The 19,043-nt window shown below is 54.5% G+C and overlaps 7 protein-coding genes across 7 annotated transcripts; 5 read left to right on the top strand and 2 right to left on the bottom strand.

The window, feature by feature from the left end:
- Positions 1-918: 918 nt before the first annotated feature.
- J4E92_002209 (uncharacterized protein) lies at positions 919-2,412 on the top strand (the record flags this gene model as incomplete). The annotated part of the gene is made up of 2 exons (XM_051493614.1): positions 919-925; positions 1,331-2,412. The coding sequence occupies 2 exons, from the start codon at positions 919-921 to the stop codon at positions 2,410-2,412; spliced, it is 1,089 nt and encodes a 362-aa protein (XP_051356845.1).
- A 329-nt stretch (positions 2,413-2,741) lies between these two features.
- On the bottom strand, positions 2,742-3,842 carry J4E92_002208 (uncharacterized protein; the record flags this gene model as incomplete). Its single annotated transcript, XM_051493613.1, has 4 exons — positions 2,742-2,834; positions 2,886-3,503; positions 3,561-3,690; positions 3,745-3,842. The coding sequence occupies 4 exons, from the start codon at positions 3,840-3,842 to the stop codon at positions 2,742-2,744; spliced, it is 939 nt and encodes a 312-aa protein (XP_051356844.1).
- A 481-nt stretch (positions 3,843-4,323) lies between these two features.
- J4E92_002207 (uncharacterized protein) lies at positions 4,324-5,494 on the top strand (the record flags this gene model as incomplete). Its single annotated transcript, XM_051493612.1, has 2 exons — positions 4,324-4,425; positions 4,478-5,494. The coding sequence occupies 2 exons, from the start codon at positions 4,324-4,326 to the stop codon at positions 5,492-5,494; spliced, it is 1,119 nt and encodes a 372-aa protein (XP_051356843.1).
- A 2,913-nt stretch (positions 5,495-8,407) lies between these two features.
- Positions 8,408-9,898, top strand: J4E92_002206 (uncharacterized protein; the record flags this gene model as incomplete). Its single annotated transcript, XM_051493611.1, has 1 exon — positions 8,408-9,898. The coding sequence occupies one exon, from the start codon at positions 8,408-8,410 to the stop codon at positions 9,896-9,898; it is 1,491 nt and encodes a 496-aa protein (XP_051356842.1).
- Positions 9,899-10,498: 600 nt separating this feature from the next.
- Positions 10,499-11,101, bottom strand: J4E92_002205 (uncharacterized protein; the record flags this gene model as incomplete). Its single annotated transcript, XM_051493610.1, has 2 exons — positions 10,499-10,649; positions 10,716-11,101. 2 exons carry the CDS (start codon positions 11,099-11,101, stop codon positions 10,499-10,501), a joined length of 537 nt encoding a protein of 178 aa, XP_051356841.1.
- Positions 11,102-12,466: 1,365 nt separating this feature from the next.
- Positions 12,467-16,106, top strand: J4E92_002204 (uncharacterized protein; the record flags this gene model as incomplete). The annotated part of the gene is made up of 5 exons (XM_051493609.1): positions 12,467-12,540; positions 12,599-12,786; positions 12,834-15,724; positions 15,772-16,006; positions 16,057-16,106. 5 exons carry the CDS (start codon positions 12,467-12,469, stop codon positions 16,104-16,106), a joined length of 3,438 nt encoding a protein of 1,145 aa, XP_051356840.1.
- Positions 16,107-17,191: 1,085 nt separating this feature from the next.
- J4E92_002203 (uncharacterized protein) lies at positions 17,192-18,624 on the top strand (the record flags this gene model as incomplete). The annotated part of the gene is made up of 3 exons (XM_051493608.1): positions 17,192-17,793; positions 17,842-18,168; positions 18,222-18,624. 3 exons carry the CDS (start codon positions 17,192-17,194, stop codon positions 18,622-18,624), a joined length of 1,332 nt encoding a protein of 443 aa, XP_051356839.1.
- Positions 18,625-19,043: the final 419 nt, after the last annotated feature.

The raw sequence follows: 19,043 nt of genomic DNA, 5'->3' as shown, positions 1-19,043 counted from the left end.
AGCGCGCAATTGTGTCACAACGCCCGGCAAAGGACCGAAGACCGATAAAATAACAGAGTAGCATCAGCCTCACAAAGTGGCATGATTGATGGGCGCAAACACGCACACGCCATGTCGGAGTGACGCAGACATCTCTACGGTCCGACCGATCGTTACGCCGTCAGACGGAGCGAGCCACGCCAGCCCTGCGCGGCAGAAGGCTATGGATGCTGCACCATCGTCCTGGTCTCTGCACTCTTTTTCTGCTCAGCTCCGCCCAACTTCGGCCAGACCCGCTTGAGTTGCCCTGACCGAACATCTGAGCTCCTCCGGGCGTCTAGTGCCGAAGTTTACCAGCTAACCGAGCAGCAGGATGTGCCACGCTGCCTGTTCCCTCCTGTCATGGTCGTCACCGGAGACTAAGCAAGTAGCGCGAAGTTAAGAGTTCAGACAACAGAGGTTCCAGAAGTTGGGGAGCGTGGCTTGTGAGATTAGGTTTGCGATGGAGATGGGGGAGAGGAAAAAAACACTTCCAAGGTTTTGCCGGGTGGCTTTGCGTCATTGGCTCGATGCTAAAGACCATGGAAGGGACTTTTAGCGCTTATCGATAGGGCGAGCAATCTGGAACGACTGAGGAAATTTCCAACGCGAGTTCACGTGCCTTCACCTGCGACGTTACATGCCCAGGTGCTGAGCTAGCCAATAGCAGGGTTTGAAACTTTCGCACTGCAGAAACGCGTCAATCTGCGCGACTGCGACTAAAGATATGGAATCGCATACCCGGTTTCTTGTTACGGCGTGGCGTGATAGTCGCGAGCTGCTTCAGCTGCGCCAGGACCTGTATAGTCCTGAGACTAGTAGGAGAGAGAAGGCGGTGAACAAGGTACGCTGGAAGAAACCAATATACTCTGCAGCAGAGTCGACAGCCACAGTGTGCTGATGAGAGGTAGGTGTTTGCTTGGCGATTACGGAAACCTGATGGCTTGCCATTGCTGCTGGACTCGACGGCGGATATCGTCGATGTAGTGCTTCAAGATGGAAGAGGCGAGTTGCAACATAATGCACTGCGGTTGTTGTATGCGACTGCGATATCGAGGTAGGTTTGTCGAAGTTGAGATTCAAGAAGATCTCACGCCAACTTTCCTACATCCTCTGCATAGGACTCGTTCACTATGGCTTTGCAGCACCATTCTTTCCCGTCACTATCAATACTCCTCGTCCATCTCCACCCAATCATCTTCCATAACAACCTATCGATCATGATTTCATACTGGCCTAACCACAACATCATTCTAAATTCATACGAACCCCCCATCTAACACCACCCCCAGATTCATAACCGGCTTGGCAGACACTCAAATCGACCTAACCCGCGACCGGCCCTCATGGTTTCCCCCCGGCAAATCCCTCCAACTCCCCCTCACACTCCTAGAAACCCGTCACCGAATCGTCCACCGACACCTCCCCTCCCTCGCCGAGCTCAAGCGCGCAGCCACCGAGTCTCTCTCCTGGCTCTGGGAATGGTACTGGGTCCAACTTGACCATGCCTTCAAGACAGGAGGTAGCCTTGCTCCCGCAACAGAAGAAGAGGAAGAACTAGGTGTCCAAAGCCGAGAAGCCGTCCGCGAAAAACTCCAAAGCATACTAAAAACCTACGTCAAAGAACGCAAGTCCGAAATCAAGAACAGAAAGAAAGACAATAATAGCAAGGCTGCTGAAACAGCGCTGTCGACATATACCCTGCGTTACGCACCCACTGCAACTACCACGCCTTCGACACAGACCCAGCGCGTACTCCTATACTTGTTGGTGGAAGAGAAAATGATTCTGCCCACAGACAAGAAACTAGGCAGCACCATGTCCGGCGCCTTCATCATCTGGACACCCCTCTTACGCGCATTCTGCCTCGACGGCGGCGTGCTGCACATCAAGACTCTAGTCGAGCATCTCATGCGTGCTATGAACGCTGCTTCCCCCGCTGCGCGCGCAATGATGAATCCGGAGATGGATCCTGTGAGGGAGGGGCTGCAGGACTGGGTTGTGCATGTTCTTACGGAGGAGGCATGGGCGGGTGTACGAGGGGGAGGCGCGGCGGAGAGGAAGGTTGTGGAGGAGGTGCTTGGGATTTGTTTCTCTGAACCGTCGTTTTGGAATTTGAAGGTTGCGGAGAAAGTGCTGGATAAGGGGAGGGAGGTGGTGGATCAGGGGTTGTGGCGTAAGGTGCTGGAGGCTGCGTCGGCGGAGGGAGCGGGGGGTGAGGAGATGGATCTTGACGTCGATGTTGAGGAGATTGAGAAAGCTTTGCCGGTTAGAAAGAACGATGGTAAGGAGGATGTGGTCAAGGAGAAGATCAAGGGGCCGACTAAGGTGTTGGGGATGTGGAAACCGAGACCTATCGGATGGCTACCTGAGGGATGGGAGGATGACGAATAAAGTGGGATTGCTCTGGACGTGCGGAGGCTTCATAGACGTCCCTCGTTGTCACGTCAGGGACCCAAGTCGGAGGAGTTTTAGATATACGGGATATTCTCAGATTCTAACATTTCAGTAGCCACTTGCCAGCTGGTGTTGGTATCTATTCAACTCTCTCTCTATGTCCTTCGTTTCGTATACGAAACGCTTTGCTTCGTTCTCGATATGTTCCTATTCTTCATAGGTATCTGTACCGTCTCGACCAGTTGCGTACGGTATGTCGGACACCGCGAGACTGTAGGTGATATACACCGGTCTGTCTAGCCCACACTCTTCACAAGCAGCCCTTCTCATATCTTCTCCTTGGTGTCTGAAACGCCTATCCGGTTTTCTACCAAGCGCATGAGCTTGATCGTTTGTTCAGCGAGCGTAAGGGTCAGGATCTATGTCATTGTTAGCGACCGAGTCCCATCTATTACATCTCTCTGACATACCGTATGGGGCAGAATGCGCGCCAGATGGGCGAAGTACCCCTTGTACAGCGCAAAGATACCCTCCGTCTTGACCGTCCGACTCAAGCAGTCAAAAGCCGATGTGTACAGGTTGCCCGTCTGGTTGTACATGCGCGACATGATGGTATCCGGGGGATGCATGACACAGCAGACGACAAAGCCACTGGCCGTACTACTCGCGATGTGCAGCGGCATGCCCTCTTCCATACCCAGATGCTTCACTAGCCGCCTCTTTGCGAAGAAATACGTGGGGAGTTGGACTGAGCTGCCGAAACCTGTGCGTACCATGGCTGGTCCTACACCTCTGTACAGGCCCTTGATGCCCTCGCCGCTGTATATTTGTCGCATGCCATCGACGGCGTTTCGGTACTTGTGTTGTGTCCCGACGGGTAGGAAGGGCGAGTAGGATTGTAACCGCGTCTTTACGAGGAAGAAGGGGGAGCCGGCTGCAGCACCGAGGACACCGGATGAAGCGCCTGCGAAGAGGTTGATGCCGAAGGATTGGACGGCTGGGTCGCTGTATACGACGTTTGTGAGGGTCTTGCGGAGGGGTTCGTAGAAGCCTAGTCGGCAGCCGTTGAGGGTCATTTGGTAGACGTACTGGGCGCGTCAGTTTCTGCTCGTCCCATCATTCCTGGATATGTGTGCTAGACATACTGCGCATCCCAGACCGCGTAGTAAACCTCTGGGTCCTTCATTCTTCAAGATGACGCTGACACCGTGGAAGACGCCCTTGTATAATCGCGGCGCGTCGCTTTTCGCTTTAAGCTCGCCTTGTAGTTGTAGTCTGGGCGATCGTCAACGAGCTGGTCGCGCAGGTGTTGCGAGCGAAGACGCGCACCGGATTTTGACGGTCTCGAAGCCGTGGGTCACTGTGACTGCACCGCATGCTGCTATGCCGCCGGCTATGAAGGAGCTGGTGGGGGTAGTCGTTAACATAGTTGTTATGAAATCTAAGGTTTACATTGAGTACCTACCCGAGGGTTGTAGACATTCTCACACTCTATGCGACTCTTCGGCGCGCAAGTCGGAAGTATGGTGGAGTGCGTATTCGATAGTGGTAGCGACGTGGGTTACCGCGCGATCATGAACACGACTGGAGGAGAGCTGTAGGAATTAGGGATGGAAGTAAGACTAGGCGAAACTCAAGCTATACACGTCTTGCGGTAACAATGGCAATGCTGAGGAAATGTCAAGGTGAATATGAATAATCGTTCCGGTTTCGGCTCGGCATGGACAGCTACGTAAGACCGCTCGGACCCACTTCTTTCCTTGTGCTGCAACTCTTCAGCGCATTCCGCCGGCTCTAATTGTCCACGTCGCGTCGCGTGCTTGAGTTTACGCGCCCGCTGATTCGCCGACTGAAGCGGTGGAGATGAACGCAGTTGTCGCAGCAGAGGATTAGGAGCTCAACTCGAACATGGCTGGCTCAGCGACACCCGGCGGCGGGCCTCCACCGCCGCCTGCAGGCCCGCCGACACAGAAAGTTGCCGACGTCATAACGAGCTTCCGGCCGCAGAGGGTGAGACTACCATACTATCCCTTTGTGTATATCTAGTACTAACACCTTGTAGCGCTTCAAATCGGGCGGCCAGGGCACGTCAGTAACGTCCCTCGACTTTGACGACTCGGGCGAACTAGCCATTGTCGCACGCGACGACGATACCCTCCAAATCTACAACTGCAAAGAAGGCAAGCACGCCAAGGAGCTCAAGAGCCAAAAGTATGGCGTCCATCTTGCGCGCTTCAGCCACCATGCCCAGAGCATCATCTGCGCGAGTACAAAGATCGACGACACGATCCGCTTCCTCTCCACACACGACAACTCGTACATCCGCTACTTCAAGGGCCACACCGACACAGTCACCTCAATCGCCCTGTGTCCGTCCAAAGACGACTTCATAAGCTGCTCGAAAGACAACACGGTGCGGCTATGGAACCTACAATCCCCCAACTACGTCGGCATGCTCAACCTCCACGGCGCCTACCTCGCAGCCTACGATCCCTCCGCGACCGTCATCGCCATCGCGTCGCCGCCTACACAGAACGTCCTCCTCTACGATATGCGCAACTACGATAAGCCGCCGTTCGCAACATTCGATTTGCTCGAGGCGGAGCAGCGCTTCATGGGAGGACAAAAGGTCGAATGGACCAAGATTGAGTTTACAAACGACGGAAAGAGTCTTGTTGTCGCGACGAACGGCAGCGGCCATTTCGTGCTAGACGCCTTCTCAGGCGACCTGACGCATTTCTGCTACCGCAAGGCTGGTTCCTCGGGACGTCTTCCGCCCAGCGCATCGGTCACCAACAAGACCGGTGCCAAATCCGATGGCAGTGGTCCTGCAAACGGACAGGGCGACGTGTGTCTCACGCCAGATGGCAAGTTCCTCATCGGAGGTAGCGGCGAGGACGGTCTCTTGGTGTGGGATATCTCCAAACCACCAGCCCCGAATAATATGCTCGAGCCTATGGAGAAACTACCGGGACAGGGAAAGAGCGCTGCTGTGGGATATAACCCGAGGACCAACCTGCTGGCGAGTGCGGATAAGGATCTGTATCTTTGGCAGCCAGACCCCGATCTTATGATCTGAGACACTCGTATCAAGGACAGAGTCGCATTGGAGGCAAACTTCAGTACCACGAGAGAAGCAACGACACGAGAGATGCGTTGCTGAATCAATAATCACCAGTAGAAGAGACCAGCTGTACATCCAGCACACTTCTCACCCCAATGAAGCAGTGTGAACGATCTTCGCACTGAAGACCATTTGCTCTTCGGGTTGACCAAAGTATAGGGAAGAGAAAAGGTACTCGTGGAGGAGACTACGTGGGAACCAAGAGAGTGAACTTGTTCTGAGACTAGACTGTATAGCGGGAGTAGTTGAGCAATCTATGTCTTATCAGCAGCCACCGAGATGGGCTAAGATATTACACCTCTTCGTTTCCTGACGAACCCAATTAAAACACCTTTGAGAATGAAAGAGAGGATCCATTGATAAGGCAACATAAGATGATCAAGATCATGTTGTGAAGTGGGCAACGAGCAAAGCCACCTTTCATCTAACATCTCAAAGTACCCTATCACGCCCAAGTTAGATGAGCATACTTTGTCGAACACATGTCAGTGTACATAATAGCCATGCCCTCTACTGGAGCTTTTCTCCGCTACCGACTCACCATGATCTCAAATACCCTTCTCTCATCTTCGCTCTAATTACTCTTTCGGGCTCTACTCTTCGTCGCTCACCGTTCAGTCGCTATTTGCCAAGAGCGGGACGGGACTGTCCTCTCCCCTCGGCCCACTCCACCGACCAACACAGCGCACTCGCCCACTACTGTATACTCGCGGATCCTGATCGACTCACAAGCTCATAGCAAGCTTTGTCCCGCAAATCGCATTTCGAGGAAGTGTGGTGCCAAGGAGCTTCTCATTGGTAACTTCACTTAGACTAGGTGGGTGGTGTACCCATTGCGACGTGGTGTAGGTGGCGTCCATATTGCTTATTCTCTGGGTAAAACGAACGAGTTTTCCTTCAAACGACGCACGCTGAGCCTCATCTTCATGCATGGCGCTACGGATGCGGGCTGGGCTGGGCTGTCATGCGTTGCGTGAATTTTGTTGTTCAAGAGGAAGGAGCGTCAGTGTTAGGCCACCCTCTTCTCATAGCAGACAGCAGCACAAAAAGAGAAGGCGAATATGGAGGTCGCCGATGTGCGAGCTTGAGCATTAGTCTTCTGGACACGTCGAACGAGACGAACGAGATTAGGGCTCGTGACGACTTGCAGATTTAGGATGGGGTGGGCGAATGAGATGAGTGTGCGTGCGTGTTGTGCAGCAGTGCGGAGTGCAGCGTGTGCTGCAGATGCGGTGTAAGCTGGAGTGCAGGACTGGAGAAGGGGAAACGAAACGTAAGGTTGTTACACGAACAGACGCAAGGTCAAATGTGGAGCACGACATTGTGAGGTGGCTGTTGTTCGTGAAGCGCCGTGGTCCGCAGAGGCGGAAGGTGTTCTCCGCGGGCAGAGTTGCTGACATCAAGACAGGTGAGATAGACGGAGGAGCATCGTCGATCGCATGTGAAGGAAGGAAGCATCGCGCATACACCTCCTCTACGTAGATTCGCCTTTCAGCGGTCTGCTTTTACGATGGGATCTTTGAGATTGCTGCCCAGTGATCCAAGCATCTTCGTCAAGACATGGAAGCGACTGCCCCGCTATTGGGCGATCGTAAATCCCATGTCGTGCAGCTCAGCTCGAGGGGAGCCGAATGTGTCGCACAACCCCAGGGTTCTCGGATCGTCGGTGCCCTAGACCCTGTCAGACTGTGCCTCGGACATCGAATCTGCCATTCGCTGCGACGTGGTTTCGTCTGATGGTGTACGCGCGTGTTGCTGTCATCTGTCTACATCTGACAAGGTAGAACCCAGCTTTCTCCAAGTGATGACATGGCCGCAAACTCTTCCTGCTCGATGGCGGATGGCAAAAAGCGTGATGGTGCTTTCGTTGGCTGCAGCTGAAGGATTCGGGGTCTGGGCTGATCGGCGGCATCTTGGGGAAGAGCGACAGGGTTTGACAGACGGGAACCCCTGAAGCTTGAAGCCTCACTTGAATCAAGTTTGGGCATGGAGACCTTCTCCGACCGGCCAGCGCCCATCTCCTCCTCTTCAGTCCGCGTGCGCCTCTTCCCTCAAACACGAGCAAAAAGTCCCATTTTCGCCTCCGCTACGACGTGTTGCAGCCTCACAAAGCTGGCCTTGACCGATGCTGCGGTCGAGTCTTCAGTGGTCAATCCACAGAGTGCGTGTCTGGATGCCGTGGCTTGCAAAGACCTTCTCACGTTGTCCAGTAAGAAGATGATGTGTGCATGTCACTAGTGGTAGTGTGGCAGATGGCTACTGGGGTTCTCCGCATCTTGCCCATAGCGCTGGGTCATCCGCTCCTGCACCTCCCTAGCGATATTATTAGCCCCTCTTCTGCACAAGACAGAATACCACTTTCATCGTCGCCGACTGCTTGCTTTCTGGCACCGACATGTTCCCTCGCTGGCGACCCTCTGGCTTTCGATATTAACTCGCCCAATCAGTAACTGCGTCACGCGCATGCTTACTTCGCATCTCGTCTCGGGCTCCAGAGGTCGTCTCGTGACAGGCCGGACCTCGATATTGCACGCTTACACCCCAAGCTAAGATTCGCCCTTCGTTAGCACGGCGTCTTTGGCTCCACATCCATCTGTCAACCTCGCGCCGTATCCGCACGGCATACCGACATTTCGACAGTCTGAACTAGCACCATCATACCTCGCCACTGCTAGATCAGGATTGCTGTGCGAGAATGCCGATTCGCGTCACCAGCTCCATCTCCCGAAGACAGTGCATGAAGTTGGGCAACGGAGGATGATGCAAGCCCCCACCGAGCACGCAACATCACCAACCCGAAGATTCGAAAACCTACTTCCTATTGGACAATCGTCTACTTTGGAGTTCAATATACTTCCCCAGCCCACTATGGGGCTTACCTTTTTGCCTCGCCCATTGCCGTGCGGATCCAGGAAGCGCAGCCGAGCGGTGGCGGATATCGATGGGGAACATTCTTGTGTGCAGAAGAAGAAGCGGCGCCTTCGATTGTTCCTCATCACTTCACGACTATCGCCACAGTTTTCGCACCCAGCAACCAATATTGTGGATCGCGGTAGCTCTAAGATTGCAGTGTGGGCCAAGCAAAAGGCTCTTGGACGAAACTTGCTAAGAAAGGCTGCCATCCTCAATGGCATACGCAGACGATGCATCTTGACCAAGGAGGCACAGTATGGACGCGGTCGTGTGCCAGTCGAGCAGGAGAAAGAACAAGCACAACTTGAGTTGGCGAGACTAGAGTTCAACCATGGCAGTGTCGACACTTATACGAGACCGGTACACTCGCGGGATCCCTCAGTACCGCCCAGTGCTGCTGTAAGGACTGGAGGCCACTTTGTAGTATCTGGATCGCCTTCCAGTTCTCCAGCGTCTTCGAGAAGCCCTTCGCCTACCTCGCCATCCCCAACATTAAGAAGTCCCTCCGACGAAGTTGCCGCGTTCCGCTCGCCAAACGAAGCATGGTCTCACGCTGCAAGAGATCCGGCACCACGTCGAGATTATCTACCCCTACCGCCATCTCCGCTTGGACTTTCAAACTATGATGCTCTCGACGTTGAAGATAGTGGTGATGCGTTTGACCCGTACGCTCATCTTGACGACGAAGAAGAGCCGATACCAAATCCATACGAGGATGACGATGAGGTGCCTTTCTCGCCTTCTGCCGTCACCTCCAGTTCATCTACCACATCGTATACCAACACCACACATGCCACGAGCATGTTTTCCGACTTCAACGTGTTGGGCCACGAGGAACCAGTTGTTGGCGACTACGACCAGGTAGATGAAGGCGCAGACGCGATATGGCCGAGCGCGTCTACCTTCGATAGCCCAGCGCCTACACTCGCATCAACGTCGCCGGACTTTCCCGCCCTATTCGCAACATCGCAGTCCGCATCCAAGAGAACAGACTCATTCGCCATGTCGCCAAACTTCCGGCCAATTTTACCAACGAAATCAGTGTCGCCGGAGATGCTCGCCGTGAGCACCGCGGCCGCTACTTCGCCAAACTTTATACCTACAGCACGGACGATGGCTTCTCCTAATCTTGCACCAACACTAGCGCCAATGTCACCAAACTTCCCTCCTGTATCGACATCGCCCAATTTCGCCTCGGCATCTGCGACTATACCTGCCTCGCCGAATTTGATGCCATTGGCTGCTCCTGCTTCGCCGAACTTCTTACCAGTGTCGAAGTCGCCGAATTTCACTGCGCTCGATACCTCGATGACAGCGCAAAACTCGACGGCATGGAGCCATTTGGACAACCATCCGGGCCGAGCAGATCAGCCAGTTCGCACGAGCGACGTGGAAGAAGAACGTAGACGGCAGAGGAACTTGATGTTCATGCGATTTGGGTCATGAGCACCACCGAGCAAGTTTCACAAATGTCCGACATAATTACCTACTGGATCTTTAACGCATATCACGAGAATCGTATCCTTCCCACGACAGCGCCTATCGCTTCTACAACAAGGCGCATACTACACGTTCCGTACCAAAAATCTATCTTGAAAACTTCACTTCGCATCGCATTCTCGATCTGGAAGAAAACTTATTTGTATTATCAAAATTCCAAAAAGGGTCCGGAGTATGGGGGCTGGCGGAAGGTACAAAAAAGAAAGATAAAAAGGGCATCTGGTGTTTGTTGTACTACTATCTCCCTGGAAAAAGCGTGTTGTTTAGCGTTTTATGGACAAGGGTTTGGAGTTTAGGGGCGTTTCTCGTCGCAAAGTTGCACGTTTAGGTAGGGGGAAATGTATATGTAGAATTGGGGAGAGGGGATACTTTTGGTGTTTTCTATTTCGTATGAACGTTCAAAAGAGCATGTAGCATGTACAACAGTATCTGATTCAAACTACGAAATCATTCAACAAGCCGAGATTCCAACTCCAACTCATCCATCCCAGAGACTGACATCTTTCAGCCAACTCCGGAGGCTGATTCCCGTACTGAAGTCGCATCCTATGCTTTCTGCAACTTGGTAGCTCGGTCTAGAGCGATATCACACATGGCCTGAATGGCCTCTTGCCGCTCAGCCTTGATGTCACCCCGATCAATACGCGAACGCATGTTCTCCATGATCTCCGATCTGGGGCGACCGTTGACAAACACACTACACCATTAATTAGTTCACAAACCCCCAAACATAGTCCAGTCCGAGAAACAAAAGTCAACTCACACATATCTCAGCCCCGGAAACTTCCCCTCATATTCCTCATTCAACCGTCCCAGCATCTCCCTCTCCTCCTCCCCACCCTGCTGCAACTGCGCCTGCTCTTTCCGACTCTGCTCGCTATCCACCTTCTTCTCGCCCAACCTCGGGTGCGAACACAGAATCTCAGACAACTTCTTCACATCGGCTTCGTCATCCGAGGCAGCCAGTGCAGCGAGCTGCGCATTGACGGCTGTGATGAGGATGTCGTAGCTGGGGAAGGTGGCGGAGCGCAGCACGGGGAAGGTGATGGTGCGGAGGGGAGGCGAGGGCTCGAAGAGTAGGTCTAGAACGTTGGTGAGGGTGGACTCGGAGGCGTGGGGGAGGGCGCTGGCGGGTGGGAGTGATGTCATTGTTAGGGTTGAGGGTAGTGGCTAGTGGTTCGGGATAGCCGTTTATTGCTTTTCTCGCGATGCGATAGTTTGGGACCGGAGATTTGGCTAGCTGGGTTTTGGGATTGAAGGGTCGAAGTTGACGTTTGTAGAGTGGTGGTGGTGAGGCAGAAGGCTGTGGTTATGGTCGTGGTTCGCTGTTCAATCTTTTTTTCGCGGCCGCTACCGACCGATCAGCGATGCAGCGCATGCCTGGTCATGGCCAACGACGTGCATGGTGTCTTTACGTGGGTCGCTGCAAGGGGCAAAGCTGTTCTGGATGGATAGCGGGGCAGCACCGAAGAGTTAGTGTCGAGGTAGTTGAGCTTTGCAGACGGACTGCCGTCTAGCTTTTCCTAGTCCGCGACGCGTACCGTGTTTTGCAGTAAACAATGGATGAAGCTTGTTTATACTGCACGGCGGAGTCGAGTGGCATTTTTTCAAAGGTCCGACGCGTTCCCACAGGCCCTCAACAAAGTGGAATGGACTGGGATGTCGTGTTATAGCACTCAGATTGACTAGTATAGCTGCGAGGTGCTGTCACGTCTGGTGATGCTCGAATGTGAGCTAAGAAGATGCGCATTGGGACTGCGATCGACTGCTAGGTTGGCAGCTGTTTGCTTCTTCTTCCCCGCCTTGTCATCGGCGATATACCGGCGGCACAAGCAATGGAAGGCTTTCATAGCCGTCAGCCCTTGACTGTCGATCTGATCGAATAGGGTGTGACCTGGGGCGCCTCAGAGTTGCCGGCTGTACCTGCGTTGGTGAGGGTCTTCATGCGCGCCAGGGCTGTCATGCGTGCGAGTATCCGAGATTATCGGAGGATACCACGTGGAGACTGCACTGTATGCAATCGCGTGTACAACTTCGCGTCGCTCATAAAAACAAAGAGCAAACGGGCACACGTGCAGTGCAGCAGTGGTGCAGTCTGGGGAGTCGATGTCGGTGAGAAGGCGTGTGGAGCGGGAGGCGGAGATAAAGTGCCTAGTGCTCTCAGGCCATGGAGCCCCCTGTGTTTCAGCTCCACGCTCGCCTTCACTGCCCTTCCTCCAGCTTGCTCTTTTGGAGGAGACTGCTAGGCGCATTGCACGGCACAGTTCCTGAAGCGTCCATTTGCCTCGACGCCCAGCGCAGCAGCCCCAATGGCCCGCCGCCCCATGCGCCTCTGCCTCTGCCTCTGCCTCTGATACTCTGCCACCTCGGATCCCTGATTGCATGACCCCTACTAGCCCGGACCTCCTGGCCCCAGGCGCTTTCAACATCACGACTTGACGACTCTTCGCCGCAGACACGCACGGCTTTGAGAGTCTGCACCCCCGAGCGTCGCTTTCCGGCTGACCTGGCACCATGTCGCTGAACGGACTGGACAATGTCGAGGTCACACAGGCGTACCAGGGTGCCCTCGCCGAAGCTGGCGGTTGGTACGACGTCCCAATTTCTTCTTCGCACGCGGACCACGTGTTAACGTTTGGCATCTAGGTTCCTGCTCAGGTACACGTCAAGGGATGCCGTCGAAGTCCTGACCCGCGGCACTGGCGGTGCTGGCGAGGCGCGCGCTGCCGTCGCCCAGTACGAGGAAAAGTCGCCGCTGTACGGTCTTCTGCTGTACCGCCGGCGCAAGGTCCTGGTCAAATACGTGCCCGAGGGGACATCGCGACTGCTTCAGGGTATGTGGAGGCTTGTTCCTATCATGACCACGACTAACGCTCGACAGCCCGCGTCAGTGTCCACTTCATCAACATCACCGAGAAGTTTGCGCCCCACGACATCGTCCTGTCCATATCCACCCCGGAAGAGCTCAGCGATGCCGCTCTTACTGCCGCATGCAGTCTGCACACCGCTGCCCCGTCGAGCTCCTCCTCCAGCGGATCGTCGCGCCAGCAGAAGCTCAGCTGGATCCAAGAGGCCGCTGAGGAAGGCGCCCAGCCCGATGCAGACGGCAGTGCACGACCGGAAACTGCCAAGTCCACCATACCCACCATACTGGAGCCATCGAGAGACAGCGAAGACAATCTCACGAGGAGCGGATCGATCAACTCACAAGCCGAGACCGTTCCGTTGATGCTGGACGAGAAGGTCATCGAGCACAAGTTGTCACCACAGATTTCCCATGTCACCATGGAGACGGTCACGGAAGGGCCGACGACGCCAGACGATACCGATCTATCGGATCTTCAGGACACGCTCAAAAGCTACGACTCGCTCTTCGAAGGTGGACCAGAACCCCGGAACTCTTCGCAGACTGCACGGCCAAACTACAACGAGCTGTACGAGCACTACTACGCGCAGTACACCAAACCAAAAGTTAAGCTGGGACCACGGCCGCGGCCATCGCTCGAAGGCAGGAGGCCATCCACCTCGGGAAGTGCGCCGTCAGATCTGGCGAGACCGAAGTCATCGCTCCCGGCAGGTCTGCGCTCTGCGGCACGGAAGACAGCTGAGAAGAAAGAGTCCAAGACCAACGCCTCGAGCACCCTTCCCGCAATCGCCATTCCTCCTCCACACCAGGTTCCTCCAATGCCTGAAATGCCACAATCCCCCGCCTCTTCAGTATACTCCGCGAGAGCCCCCGCCAGTACCAAGTCGATGCCCGTGTCCGCATACAGGAGTCACCTCAGGGCTGGAGGATCGACGCAGGAGCGGACAAGACTCATGAAGGCTCTCGAGATGCGCAAGAAACAACAACAGGCCCAACAGCTGAGGAAGGAGAAGGCGACTGAAGATGCTGCATCGGAGGTAGAAGTCAAGGCTGCGGAGATAAAGGTGGAGACTGACGCCGAAGATGAAACTACGACAGATGCGACCGTTGCTGCGACCGAGCCCGATGATGGCCCTTCCGCTGCACAACCTGAGGCCGAAACTGACGCCGACAAGGAGACCCTGCTTGGCGACGATCTCCCTTCCTCGTCGCGTTTAAGCCGCTCTGGCCTCGCATTCGCTGATGGTCCTACCGAGACAGACGACTTAAACTCTACTGCTTCGATTTCGTCACCCGTATCCGCCCAGACTCACGGTTCCACCGGCGCACCTTCAACACGGCCGTCGTCTATTTCTGAGGACGAGGCAGGTATGGAAGAATCGCAAAAGTCTGACGAGCAAGAAGAGTCGCACAATGCGGATTTTGTGGATGAAGAGCAATCAGTTGACAGCACGCCGACTGTGGTTCCTGAGAGCACAACTCCCGTACCGCCTGTCGAAGCACAGGAGATTGCGCAAGGCCCAGTAATTACCGAGCGAGCGCCGTCGTTCGATGACGCAGATGACAGCAGCAAGAGGGACACCCTAAGGCCATGGGAGAATGACATGCCATCACAACGCCGCTCGAACCGCGAATCTACCATCTACATGCCGTCGAACGAAGGGTACCAGCAAGAGGAAGGACAGTCCAAGAGACGCAACAGGGAGTCTATGCTCATGCCGTCTTCCCAGCATCAAAGTTGGTACGAGACCAAAGGAAAGCGACGTGCGGTCCTTGATCCACTCGAAGTCAGCGCGGACCAATCCGAGACCGAGTACCTGTCGGATGATTCTTTCATGGAGGAGCTGCAAAGCGCTACAGTGCATCAAGCTAAGCCCATGTCGGTATCCAAGTCGCCAATCACCCCATTCTTCCCCAGGAAATCCTCCGCAACAGACCTACAAACGCCTCCCAGATCAGCATCGTCGAATTACCATGGCATCAGCCGCCTATCACCTGAGCAGACTGGCCGTAAGATCTCAGGCGGTTGGCCTCCTGCGCCAAAGTCTGACTCCAGCACCGCGCCGAAGAAGATCAACGTTTCCTCAGGCATCTCGCAGAGGATCAAAGCACTTGCAGACAAGACCAACAGGGAATCGGCTTCACAAGTAAGTCTTGCGAGCTCTGCTTTGAGCACTAGAAGCTCCGTCGCCCAGCGTAAATCCTCATTCTTTGCAACAACACCTGTTGAGATCTCTCCATCTGGGAAATCTACGCCGCGTCTCGAAAGCCCATCGTTCTTGGCTTCATCTGCTTCAACAACGCCTGACAAGAAGAAACAGTCGGCGCCAGTCAAGTCGACAGTATACAACGTACAGCGAGGAGTTGAGAAGCCGGAGTCTGTGCAAGTGACGGCCCGCATCGTTCGCGATGAGCGGACAATGAAGCCGACGCTTGCCATGCCAACGGAGAGTACACCACTTGATCTCCACCAGAGTCCTCTTATCATCGACCACCAAAAGGCAACCATCACGCCTAGGAGCCCTACCCGTGGAAGACCGGAGCCTGCTTCTCCTCCACCTTCGTCTTCACACTCCCGCGAGCCCAGCAATGCACCTTCGCGGGCTTCGTCCGAAAGTACGTGGAGAGCCTTCGGTCGCCGCATGAGCGAGTCTAAGTCGGTACACAGCCACGACGGCGAAGACAAGAGGGAAGACAAAAAGGACAAGAAAGACGAAAAGAAGTCGCGCACCAGCAAGATGTTCAAGCGCATGTCTTCTTCCATGTCTGCCATGCCCTGGAAGAACTCGAACAGCAGCTTGGCACTTCCCGAGAACGACATGCGTTCCACCTCTTTGGCGTCTCTACGCGAGCCACCGCCGCCTGTGCATGTTGGTGATCTGAACATCCAGTTCCCAGACACTCTGGTAAGTCTCATCAATGTCAATACCAACTTTACGCTAACCTGATGCAGCTCTGGAAACGACGATGGGTTGAGATTGACGCCCTGGGCAACCTCGTCCTCAGTCCGTCGAAACACAACGAGAAGGGAATTGTCAAGCGATTCCATCTCAGCGACTTCCGCACACCCTACCCACCTGACCAAGATCGCCAAGAACTTCCCAACAGCGTGGTCCTGGACTTCATGGACGGGCGTACCTTGCAGTGCGCATGCGAGACGTACATTGGGCAAGCTCAGGTTCTGCAAAGTAGGTTTCAACCCTGTCCATGTGTGCGTCAGATGCTAACTTCTGTCTAGTCCTGCGTGAGGCGCACGATGCCTGGATTGCGTACAACCAAGCGCTGTAAATGGTCGCCACGACTTCTACCCAACTCTTCGCCCCAACGGCTCCACTCTCCTTTCCTCTCGGCTTTTCTTTGTGACGACGTACGACTACAGCATCAGGCATCACCTTTTCCTTGTTGTGTTGGATACAAAACGGTTCTAAACTGGGGCTGTATCTCTCTCCTTGCATACTTTCGGCCCTCCACCCTTTTCTCATTTTACCTTATTTCCTTTCCATACCCGTTTGAATTGGGGGAGGCCATCTGGCAGGTTTGGAGCTCCTTCTTCTTCCTCTTCTGCCTGTAACACAAGCCTTTTGATTTGTATAATATCTAATGCTGCACTGGCGGCAGCCGAGTTATTGCTGTTTCTGGAGTGCGGACGGATTGCAATGAAGGCGGACTACAAGATATAGAGACCAGTTCCGCAATTGGACTACGTGCCCTTGTCATATGTGCTTCTGCTAGGTGATGGTCGTTCCCAATGCAGGTGAACCAGAGGGGTGCATTAAATCTCCGGCTCAAAGAAGGATAATGTGGCAGTTTTTGTGGTGGATTTATCCAAAGTGTTGGGCAAGATGGCTCGACTCGGGGCGTGCTGTGAGCAGTGCGCAATCTCAGATGGGGGCTCGCCAGCCGTGAGGGGTTAGCGCATCGCCGACGCAGGGATTAAGCGACACCTGGCGTCATACATGCATTCCCATGCATTCGACATGTGCATTTGATGGAGAGCTCGGTATGTTAATGATGCGCAGCAAAAAGGGCCTTGTGCCTGCTATCATGCGGCCAACTCCCCGACGGTCTTCTCCAACCTCCCCCTTAGCTCTGCGCCAGAGGCTACCATAGACAGAAGACGCGACCCGAGGACTCCGCACTGGGCTTCCAAGAGGCTGTTGCGCCGCTTTTCCGCCCCGTCCTCGCAGCGCATCCTGCAGCCTCAAAGTAACGTCTACGAGGGTAACCCCATCTGTTCACAGCAGCCGTCATTGCATTGTCACGAGCCTCGGCGCCGCGTGCCCGCCAGGCACCTCAACCAAAGTAGAGGAGGGTCGCGTAGTGGTGTGCGCCTTGTATAAACACCGTCCGGCCCCTCCGCGCTCCTCGACATCATGCCGGCCACTTCCCCAAACCACCCCTTCGCCTCGCCCAACGCCATCCCGCCCCGCACCAGCTCCACGGGCATCCTCAACTTGAACGCGAGCATTGCCAAGCAACCGTCCAGAACGAGTGTGCTGCGTCCTTTGAGCGAGATTGATTGGCTCGGCCAGAGCAAGAAAAGCAAGACGAGCCATCCGGCGGATCCCTCGAACGCGCCTGCCCAAAACGTGTGCATGCAACAACCTCGACCGCAGACCATGGCCGCGCAGTTGAACTCGCCGCCCCGCACCGAGCACACCGACATGGACTCGCCCATGGACAACACCCAAGCCGGCGCAAACCTCGAAGCCAGCACAAATTACCCGACGCCTCTGTCACCACCCGCAGAGCATGCAAAAGAGATCGGCGAGGAGCTCATATACGGAAATGGGGTTGCGTGGACAGAAGGCAAGGAGCGCATATTACTGGGGCCCTACGACTACCTGTATGGACACCCCGGCAAGGACATACGGAGTCAGTGCATCGCAGCCTTCAATCTGTGGTTGAAAGTGCCGCCAGAGAGACTCGAGATTATCACAAAAGTGGTGGGCATGCTGCATACCGCGAGTTTACTGTAAGCACACCCACCCCACATTCCCCTCCCTTGCCTAACAACCCCCAGCGTCGACGATGTAGAAGACTCCTCCATCCTCCGCCGCGGCATCCCGGTCGCACACTCCATCTTCGGTACCCCGCAAACGATCAACTCGGCCAACTACGTCTACTTCCGCGCGCTATCCCTGCTTCTCTCTATGAACAACCCCAAGCTCATCGAGATCTTCACAGAAGAGCTGTTGAACCTGCACCGCGGACAGGGCATGGACCTATACTGGAGGGACACCCTGACATGTCCGAGCGAAGCAGACTACCTAGAGATGGTAGGGAACAAAACCGGGGGTCTATTCAGACTAGCAATCAAGCTCATGCAAGCCGAGTCGCATACAGATATGTACGTGCCTGACGTTTCCACCCCAAGATTTCACCCCAGCTGACAACGCCCAGTGACTGCACCCCCCTCGTCTCCACAATAGGCCTCCTCTTCCAAATCCTAGACGACCACCTCAACCTCTCGCCCACATCCGGTTACACAACCCTGAAAGGCCTCTGCGAAGACCTCACAGAAGGCAAATTCAGCTTCCCCGTTATCCACGCCATCCGCGCCGATCCTAGCAACCAGATCTTGATCAACATCCTCAAACAGAAGACTACGGATGAGGAGGTCAAGCGGTATGCGCTTAGATACATGGAGAGCAAGGGTAGCTTTGAATACAGTAAGGGTGTTATTGAAGAGTTGAGAGGCAAGACAGAGGAGCATGTCAGGGGCGTGGAGAGGGAATTAGGGGTCGATGGCAAGGAAGGGGCGGATGCGCTGAGGGTTATGCTGGAGAGGTTAGTGCTTAAGTGAGGGGGGTGGATATAATGTCGGCATGTCATGTCATGTCATGCTTTACGAAGCTCATGTGTCATGATGGTTGGTTGGTCTCTGTACGTGTCTTGTCTGTCTATTTGTTGGGAGATGGACGGCTTAATACCCAATGTACTGTGGATTTGCATACTTTTATACTAATAGACTGTGGTTATGTTGTAAGTAGTATTTGATTCTGAATGTGTGTAATGAAATACGAAGTCATCTAATTCTCTAGTATCTGATTCTGAATGAATGTAGTAAATAAGGAGTGTTCTATATCTCTGCCGTGACTCAAGCCGGGTTCGTCGTGTCGTAGTAATGAGGACTGACAGCTTCATGTACAGGCGCGTGAAATCATACACGTATTCGACCACCAACTCCGAACAGACCCTATGAAGCCTTGTGTTACATCCACT

Source organism: Alternaria infectoria (assembly GCF_024043175.1).
Source record: "Alternaria infectoria strain BMP 0036 chromosome Unknown scaffold_2, whole genome shotgun sequence".
Lineage (NCBI taxonomy): Eukaryota > Fungi > Ascomycota > Dothideomycetes > Pleosporales > Pleosporaceae > Alternaria > Alternaria infectoria.
This window is presented reverse-complemented; position numbering and strand designations above follow the sequence as displayed.